The 25,000-nt window shown below is 36.4% G+C and overlaps 1 protein-coding gene across 3 annotated transcripts in view; it reads right to left on the bottom strand.

The window, feature by feature from the left end:
* LOC115229122 (DCN1-like protein 4) overlaps positions 1-24,984 on the bottom strand; it is a 27,072-nt gene extending 2,088 nt beyond the window's left edge. Inside the window, exons 1-7 of one of the 3 annotated variants that reach the window (XM_029799535.2) lie at positions 24,821-24,984; positions 22,194-22,282; positions 20,409-20,485; positions 11,809-11,900; positions 10,776-10,884; positions 6,491-6,595; positions 4,906-5,008 (exon numbers count right to left, since the gene is read on the bottom strand). In XM_029799535.2, the coding sequence (XP_029655395.1) occupies positions 4,906-5,008; positions 6,491-6,595; positions 10,776-10,884; positions 11,809-11,900; positions 20,409-20,485; positions 22,194-22,282; positions 24,821-24,909 (664 nt within the window). In that variant the 5' untranslated portion in view covers positions 24,910-24,984. Of the gene's footprint in view, positions 1-4,905; positions 5,009-6,490; positions 6,596-10,775; positions 10,885-11,808; positions 11,901-20,408; positions 20,486-21,756; positions 21,947-22,193; positions 22,289-24,820 lie in introns of those variants that run through there. The other 2 variants (XM_036499119.1, XM_036499120.1) reach the window with 2 other exon arrangements.
* Between the last annotated feature and the right edge of the window lie 16 nt (positions 24,985-25,000).

Genomic DNA, 25,000 nt, shown 5'->3' with positions numbered 1-25,000 from the left:
TACATTCCAACATGTTGGTCAACCCTTGACAGACTCATATATGTGCGTTATGGTAAAAAAACTTACGAATATAATATATATATATTATATTATATATATATATATAAAAACAAATAAGTACAATATAGTTGTGCATGTGCGCTTTTAATATATAATAGTGTTATTGGTGGGGCTGTCGGAGATAGGGGTAACATTCATCATGCAACTCTGCATGCATTGTTAAAATATAGAAGCCAACAACAACAAAAAAAATGTATCAAAAATGCTATTACCATATAATAATAATAATAATAATAAACATTGTGTAGTGCTCAGGTGCACTACAGCTCATCGAAAGTGTATATATAATCAGGTGTAGTTTCGACGGATTTCGGAAAGCATGAGGGCCTTAAAGGATGCAGTGTCATGGCAGTCAACAACTGACGCAGGCAGTTTATTCCATGCTTCCAAAAGTCATGGGAGCTGTGTTGTTTTCTGACTTTGTAGGCATGTCCATGTGTGTTAGACACATGGAGATCAAAAAGGTGTTCAGTGTTGTTATTGGTGAGGTGGTTGACAACTTTGTGGGTGTTTACCAAGTCCGTCGCCAGACGCCGGAGCTTCAGTGAATCCATACCCAGGGAAACAAGGCGCTCAGAATATGGTAGGTGTCTGATGGAGGGTATGCGTTTGGGTGCACGTCTCTGAACAGATTCCAGGAGGTCAATGTTCTGAGCAAGATAGGGGTTCCAAACTGATGATGCGAATTCCAAGTGTGGTCGTACCATAGCTGTATACAGTTTTAAATAGATGGCTGGAGAGCGGCTAACAAGTCTTGCTGAGTGATGCCAAGACACCCTCGGCCTTCTTGACAATTTTAGAGATATGCTTTGTCCAACGCAAATCACTGCCTAGGTCACGCTCGCAAGAGGATTTCTTGATATCAGTGTTGTGGAGGGAGTATGTGGACGCAGGGTTTTTTCTCCCAAAATGCATGGTGGTACACTTGTCCACAGCCAGTTTCAGTTGCCAGTCTGTGATCCATTGCTGCATTGTGTCCAGGTCTGATTGCAGGAAAGAGCTGTAGACAACAGGATCTGTCCTCTTGATTTCAAGGTACAGCTTGATGCCGTCTGCATATTTTAATTCTGTGGCATTCTTTAAATTTGCATCTATGTCATTAATGTATGCCACAAACAAGAGGGGACCAAGGACAGATCCCTGTGGTACACCCGATGACATCTCATATGGTGTAGAATGCTGTCCTAGAACTGTGACTACCTCCTTTCGGTTGAGAATGAAGGACTTCAACCAGTTAAAAAGGTCATCCCTCACACCCATTGCAGAGAGTTTCACCATAAGCCTTTTGTGTGGCACAGAGTTGAAAGCCTTAGCAAAGTCATATATATATATATATATGTATATATATTGATAAATAGATATTATATACTGATTAGACTATATATATATATATATTGATAGATAATCCAAACGTGATCAATGCCAGGGCCACCTGACTGGCTCCTGTGCTGGTGGTATGTAAAAAGTGTAGCAATAACCATTTTAGCCATTCTGAAATGTGGCGCGAATTGGTAATATGACGTAATGTCGTATTGCCGAAGAATTATCAATTTCGTTTTTTTCCATTGGTTAATATAACTGCTCATATAAAGATTCTAGAAGTTTCGTAAAGAATATCTGTCATGGATTTCGATTCTTTTTAGTCAAGTTGAGCAGTTATAAAAACCCTGGATTTTGGAAAATATATCAGTGTTCGTTGGTTGTCACATAACTCCACGTCACTCACTCTTTTGGAGACATCGGTAATTTTTATGCCATGTCTAAGTTAATCACAAATCTATTTTGATTTGTTGGTTAATGTATTAGATAGAAAGAAGAAATTAGCTAAGGAATTTATAGTCGTTCTTCTTCACGACAAAGTTATCTTTCTCATTGTAAATAATGTAAAATGTTATATTTATATAATAAAAACTAATTAAAAGAAAATGTTTCTCTTCACATTTGTTTTTCAACTGAGCATAAATAAATATGCATTTCTGTAATCTTTAATTTATGTTTCTTATAGCGGTTTTAAAGGACACGATTAAAATATTCAACATACATGTCATTAATATAGCGTTTCATGCGTATATGTCTATATGACGTTATAACTGTAGTTAGGGTTTAGGTATAATGATAACACTTGAGTATAAGTGACGTTGAATCATTATATTCTCCCTTACTCAGAGAAAAGCCCAAATAAATAATATAACCTAAGAGAAAGCTTAAGGTAGAATAACCGAAAACCGCTGTAGGAAAGCATCCACTACTCTCTCGGAGTGGTTGGCATTAGGAAGTGCATTCAGCTGTAGAAACAATACCAGATCAGATTGGAGCCTGGTGCAGCTGCTGGCTTTCTAGATCTCAGATAGACAGATATTTTAGATAGATAGATAGACAGATAGATATTATAGAGAAATAGACAGATAGATATTATAGATAGATAGATAGATAGATATTATAGACAGATATTTTAAAACCAAAGTCCTTATAACCTAGCTAAAACCAAAGTAGGTAAAACCAAAGTAGGTAGAAAGGTAGACAAATCACAAACGCCTTCAGGTAGATGGCCCTGCTCGATCTATAGAAAAGGCGTAGGTAGAAACTCTATAAGATGCACCAAATGTAAGCTATGGACACATAAGAGGTGCAGCAATGTCAAAGGAAGGCTAACTAGGAAACTAGTTTTTGTATGTGGCAGATGCTCTGGGGCAATAAATACTGAAAATGCGCAGAGACCAACTTCCACCACATTCCAGGAGAAAAACTAGAAATAGTTGATAGCTTCCGCTACCTAGGTGACCAAGTCAGTAGCGGGGGTGGGTGTGCTGAAAGTGTAACGGCTAGAGTAAGAATAGCCTGGGCAAAGTTCAGAGAGCTCTTACCCCTGCTGGTGACAAAAGGCCTCTCGCTCAGAGTAAAAGGCAGACTGTATGATGCATGTGTACGAACAGCCATGCTACATGGTAGTGAAACATGGGCCGTGCCTGCTGAGGATATGCATAAGCTCGCAAGAAATGAAGCCATTATGCTCCAATGGATGTGTAATGTCAGTGTTCATACTCGACAGAGTGTAAGTACCTTGAGAGAGAAGTTGGACCTAAGAAGCATCAGTTGTGGTGTGCAAGAGACTTTTGCACTGGTATGGTCATGTGACGAGAATGGATGAAGATAGTTGTGTGAAAAAGTGCCACACCCTAGCTGTTGAGGGAACCTGTGGAAGAGGAAAACCTTGGACGAGGTGGTGAATCACGACCTTCGAACATTAAAGACCGAGACCTTTGGAAGTATGCTGTGCGTGAGAAGACCCGGCAGGACAAGTGAGACCATAACCCATGGCCTCTACCTGGGATGTAGCCAGTCCACTTATGTATACCTTTCCTACTTGGGACACAAAACTCTACTTGTGAAGACCTGTTGAGGCAAGTGAGAAATCAGAATCAAAATCGAAATCGATCAACATCAATGGAAATCGTAGCTGTGATACCAGTGCCAGTGCCGCCCTCAACGGGCCTCCGTGCCGGTGGCACGTAAAAAGCACCATCCGATCGTGGCCATTGCCAGCCTCGCCTGGCCCCCATGCCAGTGGCACATAAAAAGCACCATCCGATCGTGGCCATTTGCCAGCCTTGTCTGGCACCTGTGCCGGCGGCACGTAAAAAGCTCCCACTACACTCACGGAGTGGTTGGCATTAGGAAGGGCATCCAACCGTAGAAATTTTTCCAGATCAGACTGGGCCTGGTGCAGCCTTCTGGCTTCCCAGACCCCAGTTGAACCGTCCAACCCATGCTAGCATGGAAAGCGGATGCTAAATGATGATAATGATGATGATTATAAACAGATATTATAGACAGATATTATAGACAGAAATTATAGTCAGATATTATAGACAGATGTTATAAGCAGATATCATAGACAGATATTATAGACAGATGTTACAGACAGATATTATAGACAGATGTTACAGACAGATATTGTAGATAGATATTATAGATAGATATTACAGACAGATATTGTAGATAGATATTATAGATAGATATTATAGATAGATAGATAGATAGATAGATAGATAGATAGTATTATAGATAGACAGACAGATATTTTAGATAGACAGACAGATATTATAGACAGACAGGCAGGCAGACATACTGAACACAGAAATCCTCTTTCAGACCAATATGAGCAGCACTGAAGTCATGCTGTACAAACATTAACTAAAATGTCTAGGAAATGTAGTGTGCATGTCTGACTCACATCTCTTCCATATGAGACTTTACATTCAGGTACACCTTCAGCATCAGCTGGATGGAATACGAAAGTGTTAGTTGAAAGACCAGTTGAAGACTAATATAAAGAAGAGCAACATCAACCCTTCAAGAATGGACAGAATAGATCTCATTGCTGGAGAGGGATTGCAGATATGGAGAAGAAATGCACTCAGCACTATTAGAAGAAGAAGCCAGAGAAAAGTCCTGCATGCAAATTAATACCTGGCAACTTTATTAGGTCCCCTTGGTTACAGAAATTAGCCACTACGTCTAGAGAGCCTCTGAGACATTAGAGAAAATTTCTCAAGTGTCTGTAGCTTTTATGACTTCTGAGCATTTTCTGCATACAAACATTACATTTGTGTCTAGACTACAATAAAAAGTGCTGCACATCAAGAATCACGCTATACAATAAACAAAGAATCTTCAATTGAAGATGGTTATCATCAAATTCTATGGTCAACCACAACTAAGTGAATGGCATGATGTGTGTTGTTAAAATAATTTTCTTCCTGTTTCAATTCAAATGGTTTTAGTTAAAAAAATTCTAACAAAAGTAAAAAGAAAATGGAAAAAAAAATTATCTAAAATACTTACAAGCCCCATCTTCATCATAGTTTGAAAGATCTGGGTAGATTGTTCGACTAAATTCCAATATATTACACCATTGGTCCTTGTTTATAACTTTGTATTTTGATTGCTGCAAAGAAAAAAAAAAGATTGTTATACTCACACATGGAAATGTGCCTGCTATACACAGCAATTTTGTGTGTGTGTGTCTGTGCACGTGCGCAAGCATGATTGCTATATTACAAAACCAAACTAATTATAGTCAGAGAAAAGCTTATTTACCTCGTGCACTCCATGAACTTACATACCCATCCATGCCAATTCTGTTATTCACCTTCCTGTAACTCGGTGGGTGAGGGTAACGCCCTGACACACCTTTACAACTATCCTCTTTGCCTTTCAGCTGGGATAAGCATATCTCCCCAACAGCAAGACACCTGTTCCTGTCTTTCAACCATACTTTAACATTTCCTCTTCCCCTGGCATAAAGCTGTCTCCCTCAATACTATTCACCCCAGCTCAGGTTTAGGTTAACTTAGCAAAGACCAAGGTTCTTGTAAGCAAGAAAATACACAGGACCCTATCCCATCAAGTAAATAGCCCTGTTTGATATGAAGGAAAGGTGTAGAGAAGAATTCCATATGGTGTACCCTGTGCAAGCTATAGACATACAAGAGGTGCAGTGAAATAATAGGAAGGTTATCGTGGAAAGTTATGTTTGTATGCAGAAAATGCTCAGAAGTCATAAAAGCTACAGACACTTGAGAAATTTTCTCTAATGTCTCAGAGGCTCTCTAGACATAGTGGCTAATTTCTGCAACCAAGGGGGCCTAATTAGCATTGGGGAAAAATGTAAGGAAAATGTAATTGCTAGAATAAGAATAAGTTGGAGAAAAATCAGAGAACTTTTACCTCTGTTGGCAACCAAAGGCCTCTCCCCTCAAGTGAAAGGAAGATTGTCTGATGCATGTGTATGCAGAGAAATGCTATGTGGTAGTGAGACAAGCACTCTGAATGTAGTGGACATGCAAAAACTAAAGAGCAATGAAGCTAGCATGTGTACAGTATACTGAGAGAAAAGTTAGGCATAAGAAGAATTAGAAGTGATGTGCAAGGAAAAAGTTAGGCATAAGGGGAATTAGATGTGATGTGCAATACTACCCCATCCCCACCATTTAGATGAAGAGGCCTTTTCCTCCTTTTCTGTTCTTTTTTGTCTTGCAAAGTCCTTGGTGACTTCACTAATGCTGATGGCACCCAGCACATTCTGTAAAGTGGTTGGTATTAAGTAGGCATCCAGCCATAGAAACCCAATCAAAGCTGACTTGGAAGCTCAACACAGATCCACGGTTCACTGGGTTCTGTCTAACCGTCCAAATCATGCCAGCATGAAAAACATGTTAGATGTTGATGGAAGACACACAAACACACTTGATAGATTTTCATTGCATCAGATTTAAGAAATAAAAACAGAAAAAATATTTTACACACACACACACATATATATGAGATAGATAATGAGTGTGTTTATTGAGATATTTGTTTATATTTATGGGCACATAGCTCCAAAATACACCTTGTCTAAACTATAACTCAAGGGCAATTCACTGACCTCTAGAAATTGATGAAAAGAGCTGTGCAATGTCCAATGTTTCCCTAACAACAGTGATAACATTGCTTTAGCAGTTTCTATATCCATGCTTCTCTGGTCTTTGTCCTACAAAATCAGATGAAAGAAAATACATCAACATTTTATTAATTTTTTGAATCAATGAGTTATTTTCACACATCATATAGCAAATTAAATAAATACTCATTTGTAATGGAAATGAGCAGTTAAAAAGTTCCCATGGCATAAATTAAGCAGATATTGGTATATTGGGAATTTACAATTTCATAATATTTTTGACTTCTTTCATTAAAACTAGATTGGATTGGATTGCCTAATTTCAGTCAACTGCAGGACGATGGCCTAAGAATATTCTCCCCACTCAACCACAGTCTGATGTGAAGGCCATGAATTTGAGGCTTGAGATCATACAGGTTTGATGAGTCTACTCTGTCACTCTGGCTCAACATGGCTTGGCAAAGGAATGTAGTTTTATACTCAGGGTGTGTTTTATGCAGGAGTGTATCTTATACACTGACAAATACAATAATGATAGCCAATACAAAACTAAATAAAAGTATATTCAACTTTCAATCAAGTGTGATTGAACACACTAACTTAATAACTATCTAAACATGTGAAGGATGGCCCACATGGTAATCAGTAGAATTGGATTGTTTTATACCTGATGTCAAGAACCCTAAGGTTACATGCAACCATCTTAAGGATTAAGGGTAGCCTTCTTAAAGAAGCACAATGTTAGAGGACAAATCATTATACTAGAATATATTTTTGTTAATTTTATTTTATTTAAAGTCTATTTTTAAATAATAGCAAAATTTTAGAATCAATATTTTTTAATCTAAACTTATAATTGTTTAAAGCAATAACAACTATGTTTTAAAACAGAAATTTGAAGAAATTTTTAGGAAAGAAAATCTTATGGTGGGGGTGCTTATTCCAGAACTCAGTTATTTTTCATATATATTAAGAGCTTTTATGAAAAATTGTTGTTCATAAAATAATTAGTTTAGCAGAGTTCTTTTTATTTTCAATTTTTTACATTTAATTTCAAATGTGGCCTTGTGAGAAGGTAGTTAAATTCCGTGAGGTTCCCCAACTCTGATCTATAGCAACCAATTAGTCTTGATGAAACAGAATTCTTCAAGCAAGTAAATATCAAAAAGAGTATTTCAAGTGACTCACAGAAATGAACAAGCCTAGCATCTTTAGTAGAGCCAATGAGTAATTCTCATTGGTAAATAATTACAGGGCTAAAGTGATAGCATGTTGCCAACTTAATGTGACAGTCCCATAAAAGGGCTAAGAAACACCGTTTCCTGTTGGACTTGGCACATTTCCTGTGTCCTTATGTTTTCAAAGTGGAGACAAACACCTCCACCCAGCAAAACCAGCAACCAGAGACTAATTTCAAAGTCATTGCTCATTGTTAGTCTGGAGTAGCATGGCCTGCTAGCTGTCAATGCCTATCAGCCTTTGAAAACATATGTATTTCAAGTGAAATACATTCACTGATTTTTGAAAATAGAAATAATACATTTCTAAATCTCTCAAAGAGAGTTATGCAGTTGCAGCATGATAAAGTGATAGCATGTTGTCAACTTAATGTGACAGTCCCATAAAAGGGAAGAATGCTATTGTTATTTAGCCCTAGGAAACACTGTTTCCTGTTGGACTTGACACATTTCCTGTGTCCTTATGGGACTGTCACATTAAGTTGACAACATGCTACCATTTTATCGTGCTGCTACTGCATAACTCTCTGAGAGATTTGGAAATATATTATTTTTATTTTCAAAAATCAGTGAATGTATTTCACTTGAAATATATATGTTTTCAAAGGCAGATAGGTATCAACAACTAGCAAGCCAAGCTTTTTGTTGTTTTTTGAAGAATTCAAAGCGAAATATTTTATGCGAAGCCACCATTGTTTGGGTGGAAGTGAATAATAGACCCACATGTGCTGAAGCCGGAGATGATGGAGTGGAATGAAGAGAAGCTAACTAAATATTGTGAGAATATAAAGAAAGAAGGGTCAAACATAAAAATGACCCTGCCAGAGGAGGAAAAAAGAAAAATGGAAAGCAAGTGGTAATATTCAGAACATTCTCAAATGAAAATGGGAGGATAGAACATGTACCTTGAAGAGATAGAGGAAATGCTAGTAGTGAACATGGGAGAGAAGATAACGTTTTTTACAAGAGGTAGAAGATATAGAACTATTGTAGTAACCTTTCTTTCAGAAGAGGAGGCAAAAATATCCGGCAACATGATGTTATATGGAAAGAAATGGACATTGATGCCGAACTATTGGGGCAAAAGAATTGTCAGGGTCAGAATGGGAAGAATCCCACCATTGATACACCCAGAATGGGTAATAACCGCAACTTTTAATTCTGAGCTGAGGAAGAATGGAGAAAACCTGAAGATTGGTATAGTAGGCAGAACACAATTGAATTATTGGGGCTATGATATTGAAATAATCTGTGTGGTAAGCCCAAAATATTATGATGAAATGGCAGAAACTTTGGAATTACCAAACAATGAAAAACTGGAAGTAATGTTGGAGGGGAGACCCCCAAAATGCTACAGATGTGGTAAAAGAGGGCACTTGAGAAGGAAATGCCCTAGAGCAGCAGTGGAAATGGTGGAAGAGTGTGCTCAGGAAGATGTAGTGGTGGAAAAAAAGCAGAAACAAAAATTAGAATTTGATGGGAATTTTGTGGACGTAAAACCCAGGAAGCGAGAGAGAAGAAAGTCACTAATGACAGTGAACTTGAAGAAGAGTAAAGGAATGGAAGAAGAAATCCAACCCACAATGAGAAACGGAGAAAATTTACCAGTGGAAATACCAGCAAAGGAATTAAAAGGACAGAGTCATTCAGACCAGAAACAAGACAACCCAGAATTACAGAAACCTAAAAACATAGACACACAGATGAAACACGTAGAGTTGCATTCAAACGAACACACACAAATACATGAACACACAGACTTAGAGACGAAAATATAAGAACAGGCAAAACAGCAGGAAAATAGAAACAAAAAGAGACAACATGAAAAACACAAACAAAAGGGAAATTATAGTGAGATGGGACACCCCAACGTAAAAGATTGTAAAAGTGAAAGGAATTGTGAGAGACAGAAGAGGTAAGTCGATGTAATCTTGTAAACACTGTGACTGTAAAACATATTTGTTAGAACTTTTAAGGATAAAAAAAAGGAAAAACAAGTAAATTTTGTAATTATTGAATGAACAGGTTTCCAAAATGTTTGTAAAAAATACTGGAATATATATTTGGTTGACTTTAGTTTGAAAAAAAGGAAAAAATAAGAAGTAAATCTTGTATGAACAATTGTTTAAAAGGTGTTTAATTGTAAAACAAAAGCAAAAAGGGAAGTCGCAGTTTCGCCTCGGTGCATGGCTAGAGGTTGTGTAAAAGTTAAAGAAAAGGAATCCACGGTTTCATCTCACAGTGGGAGCAAGATGGCCATCTCATTTGCATTATAATCTTATTCATTTCACATTCATCCTTCATATGTTTTATGTTCCTGCATGTCTTTGTATGTCCCCTCTGTAATTAGGCCTTGTGCCTGTAATAATCAAGCAGCAGGAGTGAGATGGCCGTCTCATTTGCATTGTAATTTTATTCATTTCAGATTCATCCTTTCAAGTGTTTTTTGTTCCAGCATGTCCTGTGTTTAGGCCTTATGTCAGTAATAATAAAAAAAATTAAAAAATCAAGCTAGCAAGCCATGCTACTCCAGACTGATGATGAGCAATGACTCTGAAACTAGTCTCTGGTTGCTGGTTTTGTTGGGTGGAGGTGCTTGTCTCCACTTTGAAGACATAAAGACACAGGAAATGTGTCAAGTCCAACAGGAAGCGATGTTTCCTAGGGCTAAATAACAGTAGCATTCTTCCCTTTCATGGAACTGTCACATTAAGTTGACAACATGCTATCACTTTATTGTGCTGCAACTGCATAAATATCTCTGAGAGATTTAGAAATATATTATTTCAATTTCAGGGTTGGTTGGTCTTGGCTAAATTAGACTCTATGCAAAGTCATAGCTTATATATTATCATATTTGGAGTTTCTATTTTGTAAAATTCTTTTTTAATTATATTTGTCAAATACAAAAGGCTTATGTTATTTCTTTAATCTAAAAACAATGGAATTCACCAGAATATTTGAAGAATTCATATTTAAATTAAGTTTATTCTTTAATTGTATGCTTTTTACTTTAATTTATATCCTCTTACCTTAGCAAAATCATAGGCATATCGGTAAATACTTTTAAAATGTACTTGATCATTGAGATATAACCGGATGAAATCTAACTTCTTACGTAATTTTGAAGTTGTATCACATCTGAAAAAAAAATGGAGATTTAATGAATTAAAAGGACAAGTATACACTCTTTATAAGCAGCATCATTAATAAAACAATTTTAGTTTGTAACAATAGTTATTGCCTACACTTCTGCATCCTCCAAAATGAATATTTTAGTATTCATTAGGCACAAAGACAACTCAATTTGGTTGAAACAATGTCAATGTAAGTACTTCTATCATCACCCACATCAACAGATCCTGGTCTCAGACTCTACATCTTAATGAAATATTTGTTGATTATTCAGAGATCATAACCTAGGCTGCAGTAACTTATATCTAGTCATGAAATATACATGTTTACAGCTTGAAAACCTAAATAAGCAAAAGTTAAATATATTGTATATGTAACTCATATTATTGGAGTAGATATTCAACTTACACCATTATACTAGTTTCATCGTTTAACGTCCATTCTCCATGCTAGCATAGGTTGGATGGTTTGACCGGGATCTGGGACACCAGAAGGCTGCACCAGGCTCCAGTCTGATCAGGCAGTGTTTCTACAGCTGGATGCCCTTCCTAACGCCAACCACTCCGTGAGTTTAGTGGGTGCTTTTTACATGCCAGGTGAGGCTGGCAACGGCCACAATCGGATTGGTGCTTTTTACGTACCACCAGCACGGAAGCCAGTCAAGGCGGCGCTGGCATCGGCCACGTTCGAATGGTGCCTTTTACGTGCCACCGGCACAGGGATCACAACTACAATTTTTGTTTATTCTTTTAATTTAATTGATGAAAGGCAAAAGCTATTCAAGTGGAATTTAAACTCAAAAGTTCCAGACAATAAACAATCTGGTCTGGTTTTTACCTATTAACTGTACTTACACTAAACACTGTAATAATTAAATAAGGTACGTTTTTAAAAGTTGTATGTAAAAAAAAACATTAAAATTTAGCTTACTGTAGTTCTGACATTCCTTTGAGCCATTCTTGGGATGTAAAAAATCCCATACTTTTAGCTGCAAGCTTCCAAGCAAGTACCAACATTACAATCTAAAAGAAAGAAAAAAAAAAACAGACAAATTATCTACATCAGTGTTTCCCAACCTATTTTCTCCTAGGTTCCACTATAACTTTCCAGAAAAATGCATACCTCAAAGATGAAATGTCTTTAAAGAAATATCCATACTGGAGCATTAGAATAGCATTATACTGTAGCAATCAGTCTTCAGACAGTATGCTTGGTTGGAAGGATTAGTTTGGCTAGGCTGAGTATAGGTGTATGTTTGCTGTGAAATAAAAATTTTCACAATTCCATGTCCCACTTAAAAAAAAAAGAGAATGGGATCCCAACTCATCTTAATTTTACCAAGCCCCATGTTGGGACTCACTGATCTAGATAGTGAAATAAACATCACAGATGCTTTGCCCCTTTGCAATAGATGAGAGATTTTGTTTACAGTGAGAAAGAATTGCATTGAAGAAAATAGGTTTTATTACACTAGAAAAAGGACATCCAAAACTTTAGTCCAAGAAGCATAATTTCAACATATAGGAGAATTTCAGTTGAGAAAGAGAGAAATTGTTGAAGATTCAAGCAGATTAATAGCATCTGCTAGATGTCCTTTTTTTGCATGTGAAATGTAGGATTTACTAAGGGTTGAATAAGGTCCAAGAAAGGAGGAACCTTGCAAATACATGGGTCCAGATTCAATGTTACAGCATGGCACACTTCCATAAAAGCATCAGGTGAAAGTATGCAGAAGCTTATAAAATAGACATATGTAAGCATGTGTGTGTGTGTGTGGTGTGTGTGTGTGTGTGAGAGAGAGAGAGAGAGAGAGAGAGAGAGAGAGAGGGACTATGTTTAAGTTTACACTAAATAAAAACCACATGCTATGTTTATGTTGTGTTTCTTTGTCCTCTGACTTAGTGGTTTGATAAATGGAAATTGATATAGTTGAAATAAGTACTGAGACTGATATGATTGAGTAAAACCTTTAAGGACAGTGCCCTAGCACAGCTACAATTCAATCATTAAAACCAGTAAAAGAGTATAAAAAAAGTTAAGTGTCTAAAAAAAAATGAAACTCTGACAATATAATTTCAATAGTTATAACAATAATATTCACACACATGCATCATCGCATCTATTTTGTTTCATAAAACTACATTTCAAAATTAGGAAACAGTTAAATTCAATAAAAATATGTTTTATTTTTAGTATTATTTTTGCCCAAAAGATCTCTGCTACAGAAATATAAACAAAGGTGATTTCAAGTTGATATCAAAGGACCAGCTAGTTTCAATGACAGCTCAAGGCTACACAAAATGCTTTTAGATTTTGAGTTCTGTAAAAAAGAAAAAAAAAGCATGCATACACACACACACAAATAAAGGGTACACATTTATACATGTCTTCCCATTTAAGCCCTCACATATATATTCACTGACATGAATCATCATCATCATCATATAATGTCTGTTTCCATGCTGGCATAGGTTAGACGATTTGATAGGGGCCAACTAGGTAGAAGACTGCACCAGGTTACCCTGTCTGTTTTGGCAGGGTTTTTACAGCTACACACAAACATATTTTATCAAATCAGTACATAACCTTTGCATAAAGATTGAAGCTTATTGTGACTCAAATAAGAATGAAAAGGGTAAATTTGACAGCTGTCCAAACTTTTTGAATAATTTTTAAAAAAAGCCACTGCTGGCCATATTTTCAGGAAACAAGCCTACTGGCTAAAGATTTGTGTCTGGCTACTAGCACTAATTGGGAAATACATTCAAACAGTGGATATTTCTGACCCACAAGCTGCAAATATAAGCTATGAGTGGGTGGGTGCTGTAAATTTCCTGGTTTTGAGTAAAAGAAAATACAGGAGGATCAGTTGATTATGTTTTTATTCAACATATTTCCCTCTCAGATTCATACACTGCAACAGTCCTTCACTTTCTCTAAGCCCTGTAAAAGAACTCAAAAGGTTGAACCTCCAACCAGCCCTTTCATGATACACTTAAAGCCAGGAACTTTCTAGCACCCCCTCGTAAATAATTTACTAACATTAGTATCTAGTACCTCTGTCTTGCCAATAAGTGTTTTGTAACTTACGTTTGAGGCTAAAATTCTTCCATAGGCAAAATTTTGTTCCTCTGATACCACTTGGTATCAAGAAATATATGTATGTACACACACATACATATCAATATGATGCTATACAATTGTTTGATTATTCTAAAATATCCATAGTTTTATTATGAGTATATAAGTAAGTCTTTGATAAAGATGAAGTATTCATACAATTGCATTAATATGGAAAAAGTTTTCTGTATAGACTGTTTTGTTAGATATTTAGTCACATCCCCTATTTTAAATAAGTCCCTTTTAAACTGTCAAATCTATAACCTATAGCAAGAGCCTAGTGACAGTTCATAAATTCATGAATTTTAAGGCACCAAGATGATTCATACATTCAAAAACCCCTACACAAACACTACTCTCATTCGTCTTTTTCTTACTTCCAGCATTAAAAAGGAGACCTATACCAAGATTATGGCCTTTTGTTATTTAGTAACTACAATCCACAGTGGACTGACAGAATCAAAAATGACCTACTCTTGTTCTTCACAGAAGTTTGGTTTCACTATCATTATTGAGGCCAACATTCATGAAGTGGGCTTCCTAGATCTAGCATAAGACCATTCTTATTCACTCTGATATCCTGTTAGGAAACAAATTGAGTCCTTACACTACATATACTTTCTACCTAACCACCAGAAAATAATCTTGTTAAGAATATTTTCCTTAGAAACCAAAATTTTCCCATTATACAAATATTTAATTAACCAGCATTATACTACAATGGAGTCCTGTCTTTAGGAGTGGTTAACACAATATCATAGATATGATAGAGTTTTTTTTTTATAACACTCAAAAATTTTCTTCCTGCATTACACTTAATTTCATAAAACCCTAGTGTGTTGTGGTCTGTAAGAGCTCAAGTTATCCAATTAAGCTAACATATACAAGAATACCAATTAAAACTACATTAATCCTAGTAACTGCTCTTTAGACCATAAATACATTAATAATCTACTCTACCAATACAATGATACCGATGAATTAAAAGTAGCATTAGCGTTGTATATAGTTGAAAATGATTACCCATAATATTTACACACACAAACACGTATATGTTGGTTCCACTTCTTCACCATTTAAACTTTTTCGCAACAAACACATTCACACATTTAGGAACCTGAATAGAAAGAAATGAAACCAATGTAAAAAGCATCCAGCCACAAAAACCCTGCCAAAACAGACACAGTAGCCTAAGGTAGTTTTTCTACCTGGCCAGCTCCTGTCAACCGTCCTACCCATGTATGCAAAGAAGATGGATGATGTAAACAGGTATATAGGAGTTAAAAGGGAAGAATACTAACGATATGCTAAAATGGAAAATTGTATCCAGGGTGAAGATAAATATTGTCAACAAGAGACCTTGCAATTTCTGCTCAAAAGAAAGCTTAGCATTAAAATCCACTACAAACACAAGACTTAATTCCAAATATAACAAGAAATTTATCCCATCTTTTACTCAGGTTTCTAGATTCTAAGTTTTGGTTCTATATCTGGAATTTCTTCTCTAATCCTACTAGAAATTCAGCTATAAGAGCTACCTCATAGCAGTTCACAAAAGCATCTTTAACTCCTCTGGGATGGCTTGCCAAACTATGATGCTAACGGGTGACACTTGATGGACCTTCTGCCATCATGCTAAAATCATTACTGATAGGTGTAGGAGTGGCTGTGTGGTAAGTAGCTTGCTTACCAACCACATGGTTCCGAGTTCATTCCCACTGCGTGGCACCTTGGGCAAGTGTCTTCTACTATAGCCTCGGGCCGACCAAAGTCTTGTGAGTGGATTTGGTAGATGGAAACTGAAAGAAGCCCATCGTATATGTGTATGTCTGTATTTGTCCCCCCAACATCGCTGGTGTGTTTACGTTCCCGTAACTTAACGGTTCAGCAAAAGAGACCGATAGGATAAGTACTAGGCTTACAAAGAATAAGTCTTGGGGTTGCTTTGCTCGACTAAAGGCGGTGCTCCAGCATGGTCACAGTCAAATGACTGAAACAAGTAAAAGAGTAAAGAGTATATATATAGTTTCAATATCTTGAGGGGTTATAGGAAACTTTGTCATAAACATTTTTACTGTAGGAAAATTCGCCATAACAAATTTCATTTTAAATGACTCGTAATGTTTTTTTTTAATGTTTGACATTGAATGAAGACTTACCTACTCTCTTTACTTGTTTCAGTCATTTGACTGTGGCCATGGTGGAGAACTGCCTTTAGTCGAGCAAATTGACCCCCAGGACTTATTCTTTGTAAGCCTAGTACTTATTCTATCAGTCTCTTTTACTGAACTGCTAAGTTACGGAGACATAAGCACACCAAAATCGGTTGTCAAGCGATGTTGGGGGTGGGACAAACACACACACATATATATATATATACATATGACAGGCTTCTTTCAGTTTCCATCTACCAAATCCATTCACAAGACTTTGGTTTGACCGAGGTTATAGTAGAACACACTTGCCCAAGGTGCCACGCAGTGGGAATGAACTTGGAACCATGTGGTTGGTAAGCAAGCTACTTACCACACAGCCACTCCTACGCCTATTTAATACTTTTATAAAACTTTTAATCATACATTTGTTTTACTTTTTTTCATGCTGATATAATCCACTTTATCATCGTCCATACGGCAAATTTGTCTCACTGCAAATTTTCCAGAAACAATAGTCTTCACCAGTTCATCACACATCTTCCTCTTCCACATTTAGCAATCAGCACTTCTTCACACAGTTGTCCTCATCCATCTGCATACCAGAGCAATCTTCTCTCCTACACAGATACATCTGATTCTTCTCATGCCTAATTTTTCTCTTAGTACATTTGTACTTTGTTGTACATCACACTGACATTGCACATTCATCAGAGTATGCTAGTTTCATTTCCATCTAGCGCTCTGCATTCACAGTTCAAGTTTCACTACCATCAAACCTCTGTCTCCAGGGTGGAGATATACCTATTTCGCCACACTGAAGATGGAGGCTGAATTTACCTAATGACTATATGCTTCCACTACTGGTTGTATATCCTTGAGGTTTTGCAAACTACTTTATGACATAATCGTGAGTCCTCAGAATCAGTTGTTGGACCTGTAATTCCATACCTTCTCCCCTTAATTTTTTGTCTGTACTCTATGTAAGTCAGCTCTGTTAACATATATCTATATATGAATATTCGTCTGAATATTTTCAGCCTTTGTTTTTCTCTCTCTCTCATATATATATATATATATAATTTTATATATATAGCCCAAGTGGTTTTATTTGCATCATCATATTTACTCACCTGGATTCCTGTTATAGCAACTCTTTCCCGCATAGATTTAGTCCTCAGTAAAGATTTTGGCGTGTATGCTCAAATGATCTGAGCACTACTGAGTGTTATCTATAATGCGCATCTCTGGATCTACCTGCTGACTCTTATCTTGACCTATTATATCTGGAGAGTTTGCTCTGGCACCCAATCTCTACCATTTCATCTTCTTCCCAGCTGCTTCCATTCACCTTTATAATGTTGGGTATCGCTTCTGTAATAAGACATCTTACTTGTCCCTTTATTATACCCTAGTCTCTCAACAACTAACATGAAGTCACCTCCCTTTCTCAAATACTCCCCACCTCACTTAGTTTTGGGCTCCCCCGCCTACCGTTCTTTTCTTGTCCTGCAAAGTTCTTGACAATACCATTAGTGACAATGGTGCAAAGAAAGCACCCAGTACACACTGTAAGAGAGGAAACAGACAGTGCATTAGGGGAGTGGGGTATTTCTCAAAGAGTATAAGAAGAGATTAGAGGTGGGTGTAGAGATTAATGTTGTGATGAATAAGGGTGAAGATGTAGTGAGGAGAAATATCAGTATGGAAGTGGGGAGAGAAAGAGAGAGAGAAGTGGCTTGGTAAGGAGGATAGACAGAAGGGACAGAGAAGATGTGCAAGACGTAGGAATGGTGAGAAAGAGATATTGGGGTACATAAGAGCAGCTACAGTGAATGGGGCGTGATGGTAGATGTGAGAGGGTGATGAGAATGATGGCAGATACAGAAGTTGTTAAGATGGAGTAGAGCAGAGGAGAGAGATAAGTGAAGGCACAGAAAAGATATGATAGGTGAAGGTAGTGCTGGAAAGGAAGAGAGGGTAATGAGAATGGGAGAGGGAGAGAGATTCTGGTGGGGTAAATGATAGAGTAATATTTGACAAAGTGGACACTTTCAAGAACCTAGGATCCACTTTTACCAGATACACACACACACACATGTATATATACATACATACATGAAGCTCCAATGAAGCTATAGTGTTACACAAGCACTCAGCTCTGAGTGCGTTGCATCTTATAGTAGAAACAGCTGTAAGCTAATGAAGTTCATTACATAATTTCTTATTCCAATGTCATACACACACACACATATGCAAATAAATAAATAAATACACACGCACAGATAGATAGACAAGTTGCATTCCAAAAGGTTTGAAGCTTTTTTTAAGAGAGGCAATTATAACTGTCCTAGATTATAGTAATTTCAGTACAACATTACTATACATCTCATAAGTTGTCCTACAAACGATTTTTATTCCAGACTGAAGGAGATGGCTATAATAGCACTTTTGATACACCCTATTAAACACTGCTTGTCACAACTGATTAGTTTGCAGAATACAGTCAGGATGTGATGACAATTTAGAAGCTTGCTATGCAATAAAGTTTTATAGTAAACTGGACAAAAATGCTACAGAAACTCAAGAGATGCTCCAGACTGATTATGGATTAACTTGCATGAAATGAGCATCTGTTTTCGAAGGCACACAAGGTTCTTACAAGTTACTTGGTGACCCTGCCAGTGCTAGTGCCAAGTAAAAAGCATCCAGTCCACACTGTAAAGTGGTTGGCGTTTGAAGGGAATCCAGCAGTAAAACCTTGCCAAAACTAACCTCACCTGTGCTGGTGCCATGTAAAAAGCACTCAGTCCACTGAGCTGGATGGTTAGTGTTAGGCAGGGCATCTAGCTATAAAAAAAAAAAGTCAAAACAGACACCAAAGTCTGGTGCAGTCTTCTGCCTAACCAGCTCCTGTCAAATCTTCCAACCCATGCCAGCATGGAAAGCAGATGTTAGATGATTTATATATATATATATATATACATACAGGCATACATTTTATTTTATATATATATATTATATATATAATATATATATATAATATATATAATATATGCACTATTCTCTACTAGACCTGATAAAACACCCAGTTCTTTCCATGATACATTAACTTCTTTCAACACCTTTATTTCATCATCAATTTGCCATAAAGTAATTACATAGATAGAAGCAAGTGCAGGCTGAACAACAACACAAATGAAATGAATGATGAGCAAAATAAGGATATTGATGAGAGAGGCAGGCGACACCCGCTGATCTATGCTTCCCGAGAATATTGTTCTTTTTTTCTCTTTTATAAAACCAATTGAGGTTATAAATCTTTTACTATAGTTCAATGGTGCTTTCAAATGAGGCATTAAGCCTCTTACATTTTTCACAAATGGACTCCACGTCCTTACAAAAATGAGGCACTAAGCCTCTTACCTTTTTTACAACTCAAGGCATTAACCCTTTTGATACCAACCCAGCTGAAACCACCCACCTCTGGCTCTGTAGTACAAATGTCTTGTTTTCACAAGTTTTGAATTAAAATCTTCCACCAAACCTTAGTCAAAATTTATGTTCCTAACACTAGCTTAATGATAACTGAGTTATTTTACTAAATTCTTTATTATATTTAAAATTGATTGAAAGAAACACAGAGCATCTCAAAATAAATACGGTAAAGAAAGGGTTAAAGCCTCTTACTTCCATGCCCGACTAGGCACACTGCCTCATTCAAGCACCTGGACGGTGCCAAGTTGAGCCATTTTAGCATAAATTTAAATATATCCTTGGGGAAGGAGTTCATTACCCTGCACAAGTCGGTTTCCCCTATGACCTCCACAGCCACCTGCGGAGGCCAATCAGGGTCCTCAGTACAAGATAGAACCCCTTCCTTCCGGCCTTTTTTTGTTAACTTCTTTCAACACCTTACTTAAAACTGCAATTTTTTTCTCTTTGTCTGCCCTCTTTCATAGTGCTCTTTAGTCTTGCCAGTTTCAAGGTGACTTCACTAGTGCTTGTGCCATGGTTAGTATTTGAAAGGGTATTCATTTGTAGAAATGAATGCCAAAGCCAAAATACTGAAGCAATACAGCATTCACCAGATCCTAGGATCCTATTGGACCACTCAATCCATAGCAGCATTGAAAGCAGATTTAAAATGATGATGATGACGTGTGTGTGTGTGTGTGTGTGTGTGTGTAAATACACACACAGTATTACAGTATGTAAAAAGAAAGGATAACAAGCTGACATATTTCAGTTGCTTACATTTTCTGGTTCTACTCCAATATCTTCACAGAATTTTTCCATACCTTCTGGACAAATCACATCATCATCTGCTCCTTCTGATTAAAAAAAAAAGTATAATACATCTAAGTTGAATTAAAAACCTCAATTTATATTTTAATGCATAAACCATTTAGCATTCAGATTATTCTGTCAAATATAATCCTTATTTATTCACATTGTTTTGAATTAACTATGCATTTCCTCATAGCTGTGATTTTCCATGATATGATTGCTTAGTTTTAGGACATTGTAAGGTCAGTGTGAGAGGCCATATCAAGCTGGTTTGAACATAAAACAGGTAGAATATTTGGGCCAGATATGGCTGTTAAATGCAATGCTTATTTATTCACATTGTTTTAAATTAATCATGAATTATCTTTTAGTGTTGAGATTTTAATGATGTGGTAGCTTATTTTTAGAAGGACATTGTAGGGTAGGTGTGAGAGGCTGCATCTAGCTGATTTGAATATATAACATGTAGAATATGCAGGCCAGATATGGCCAATTTGGATGCTAAAGGGTTAAAATAATGATTTGATTATATTATTTTAAGCCCGCGCGCATGCGTGTGTATCTGTATGTATAAATGTGGACTAGCTGAGTAGACGAGATAGATTGCCAACTCCAGTGTCATGAATTCAGGCCATGACTGGCTAACATATATGTCGCATTTCACCAATTAGTAAAGAATAGAAATCTAGAAATGTTGTAAAGTATAAAGCCTTATTTACAGAGAGGATTATATTTAATATTTTGCACCACAGTAAGGCAGTAAGCTGGCAGAATCATTAGTATGCCAGACAAACTGTTTAGCAGCATTTCATTTGTCCTTAAGTTCTGAGTTCAAATTCCACCAAGGTTGACTTTGCCTTTCATCCCTTTCAGAGTTGATAGGAAAAGTACCAGCAGGGCACTGGGATTGATGTAATCAAGTTATCCCCTCTCCCAAAATTGTTGACCTTGTGCCAAAATTTGAAACCAATTTTATGTACCAGAGTGTTATGTATATTACACAAGACTTATTTGATAAGCTTGAATGGTGACTGAGATACATTTAAATATAACAAAAACTTGAATTCTCAAAATGAAGGACTGGAATACACTAGAATTAGTGAAAATAGTGATGGCAAGTTCAACAAAGGTTCAATTGTTGTGGAATTAGATAAAACTATCAGAGATTGGCTAAAAAGGAATTTCAGAAATCTATCTAATAATGATTTTTGAACAATCATTAATTATAATTCTTGAATGTTTTTTTTTTAATGAATCCAAACAAATAATTTAAACTGACTATATTTCATTGGAACATAAGAAGATTTTCACTGACCCAATAAGTTATGGTCCCAGTTCCATAACATGCTGTTGTTTCCAGGGCAAGTATTTTGCAGAACAGGTAAGAAGAGTCAGAACAGCTGAATCAATAAGATATATTGGTTTAGTTGCTGAAGAATTATACGTTTGTATATTAAACCAGATTCTAGGCCAAGCACTGAATAATTAACCCCATTTTCATTAACCTGGCAGCAGAACATGTAAGGACAAAAGGGAGCAACTCAGTGAAGCATAAAACTAACTTGAAAGTAATGAGTGGTTGAGTGGTTTGCATACAAACTATATATCATTTTCACATGTGGTCAAAATATACTGCAAAATAATGTTCACAATGAAAGAAAGATAAAAAAAAGACACCTCTTGCAAAATGTAATATGAAATAATGAGGACACAAGCCTCAATAAGAAATAATTATATAAAAAGCAATCTCACCAGAGCCAGAGTATTCTTGAAACCATGCTAAACATCTTTTCTTAGAAAAAGTATCAACTACTTCGTCATTCATTAGGTCCTTTTTTGGCCTGCAAATAAAGAATATAATTCATTTCATGTAAGCCAGGAAAGAAAAAAAAGACATTTGATGAAACATTTTCACAAAATGTGTCATTCAATCTGGGTAAGTTAGCAATTACTCAACATCAACATCTGTCAGTCTTCTGTGTTCAACAATTTGATGGAATCCAGTGAATCAAACGACTGCATTGAGCTCCAAAGCCTACTTGGGCATGGTTTCTACTGTTGGATGCTAATGACCTTCCAGAGTGTACTGGAATCCTTTTCTTATTATGATACTGGCCCTAGTGAAGTCACCAAGTAGCTTGCAAGCCTAAAGAAAACTCCTCCTTTGTCTGAATGTTGTTGTAATAGAGAGAGTGATTGCCTCATGCCAAGAGATGAAAGGCTGAAGTATAACAGAAGAAATCCAGCAGGTAGAATATTTGGGATTGATGTGGCCAGTTTAAAGGCTAAGGGATTAAGGAATTTTGTACTGGTATTGTACATCAAAGTACTTGTAAATGAAAAGTAAGAAGTTCTGAAATATCCTGTATCTAAAAATTTGAAGCTGAACAATAATGAAGTTATGCTATTGATAAATGAGTGGATATGGTTGGAAGTTCTACAAACTTGTCAACTGAGAAGAAGGAGAGATTAAACGACTTTAACTTATTGAAATTTGAAAGCTAGTAATCTACTTCATTCAAACAGAAAAATACTTGACATGAGAAAAAAACAATGCTGTTTTTGTTTATTCACAACACTACTTCACCTTGTTAGTAAAATTATTTACAGGACTGATCAAAGACATTTAAAAACGCTAAACAATTCACCTCCCTACAAACTTAAACCTGATATAACACCAATACATTTCAGTTCTATATCTAAGAGATGAGGAATTATGTACATTATTTACATTTGACAGATATTTGTCCTCATCTTGTTTGTTGTTAACACATTTTGACTGATATACCCTCCAGCCTTCATCAGGTGTCTTGGGAAATTTAAAACCTGGGTTCTCATTCCTAAGATATTTTTCGATATTAATATTATTATTAAGGTCACTGCCTGGAATCGAACTCAGAATCTTGGGGTTAGTAGCCCTTGCTCTTAACCACTATGCCACGAGCATATGGCATAGTGGTTATGAGCACAGGCTACTAACACCAAGATTCCAAGTTTGATTCCAGGCAGTGACCAGAATAATAATAACAACAACAACATTGAAAAATACCTTAGGGATGGGAACCTAGGTTCGAAATTTCCCCAAGACACCTGATGAAGGCTGGAGGTTTTATCTGCCAAAACGTGTTAAAACAAACAAGATGAGGACAAATATCCGTCAAATGTAAATAATGTACCAATACATTTGTTTATTTGTTCACCGCAGTTTTACTGCATTTATCTGTCTTCAAACATCTTAATAATCAAATTTAATCCTTAAACTAATGAATAATGTGGTAAATCTTTTCCATGTTAATCTTTCTAGCTTTTACCAAAGAACAATATTTTTTATCAGAACAGTAATGATTACAATGATTTTGCTATCATCTTCCACTCTAAGTTTCCTAAGCAATGTTTTTTTTTTATCATTAAGTATTTGTTAAGGAAGGTATTATCTTCATATAACTACTGTGTTGAATTATTCAGAGTACCTTTTTTCAGTTTTATTTCAATTATAAAAGGCATAGCTTCATTAATTCAGAATGCTTTCTTCAAATATTTTCAGAATTTTATCCTCAAGCATAAACGAAATATAAGATAAAAGAATATTTTTTTTTTTAATATTTTCTCCCTGAAATAAATAGAATAAGTATTAATTGTATTATGAAACTCCTTAGATTATCCATCATCATCTAGTAGGATGACTGCCTGGACATATGTAAGTAACTCTTCCATGCCAGATATTCTGATCAAGCAATGTGGCTTGAACATCTGATTTGGGTTTTAGTCACATTTATCTTTCATTAGCTGAAATAAAGCACCATTTGAGCGTGATCGTTACCAACATCGCCTTACTGGCACGTGAACAAAACATTCGAGCGAGGTCGTTGCCAGTGCTATCGGACTGACTCCTGTGCAGGTGGCACGTAAAAAATACCATTTAAGCGTGGCCGTTGCCAATACCACTTGACTGGCCCTCATGCCAGTGGTACGTAAAAGCACCCACTACACTCTTGGAGTGGTTGGCATTAGGAAGGGCATCCAGCTGTAGAAACTCTGCCAGAACGGGTTGGAGCCTGGTGCAGCCATCTGGTTCGCCAGTCCTCAGTCAAATCATCCAACCCATGCTAGCATGGAAAGCAGACGTTAAAGGATGATGATGATGATGATGATGTACATGCCATGATTACATATGATAGCAGTAGTTTTCTCAGCATCTAGTGATATTTGCCACTGACTCAGTAAACTCATTTGCTGAAATAGTTTACATACACCATGCTGTATTCCATAATTTCAGCTTACTCTGGTTTGGATGGTTACATGCTAAGACAGATGATTAATTGTTCTCAAAGTATGTTTTATTAACATAATTTCCAGTGAAATGTGAGTGGTTAACTTACCAAGATGCAATCTTCTTAGCTCTTATGTCATTTAAATCTCCTATATTTCTCTCAGTGTCAGGTGAGCGCCGACGACGACGAGGTGGCATTTCAAGATCAGATATATTAGAAATTATTTTCACTCAGAACCTATAAAAACACAAATTTAAAAATCAGTGTTAGACTTGTTGATAAGAGTGG

Source organism: Octopus sinensis, unplaced genomic scaffold (genome assembly GCF_006345805.1).
Source record: "Octopus sinensis unplaced genomic scaffold, ASM634580v1 Contig11893, whole genome shotgun sequence".
NCBI lineage: Eukaryota > Metazoa > Mollusca > Cephalopoda > Octopoda > Octopodidae > Octopus > Octopus sinensis.
This window is presented reverse-complemented; position numbering and strand designations above follow the sequence as displayed.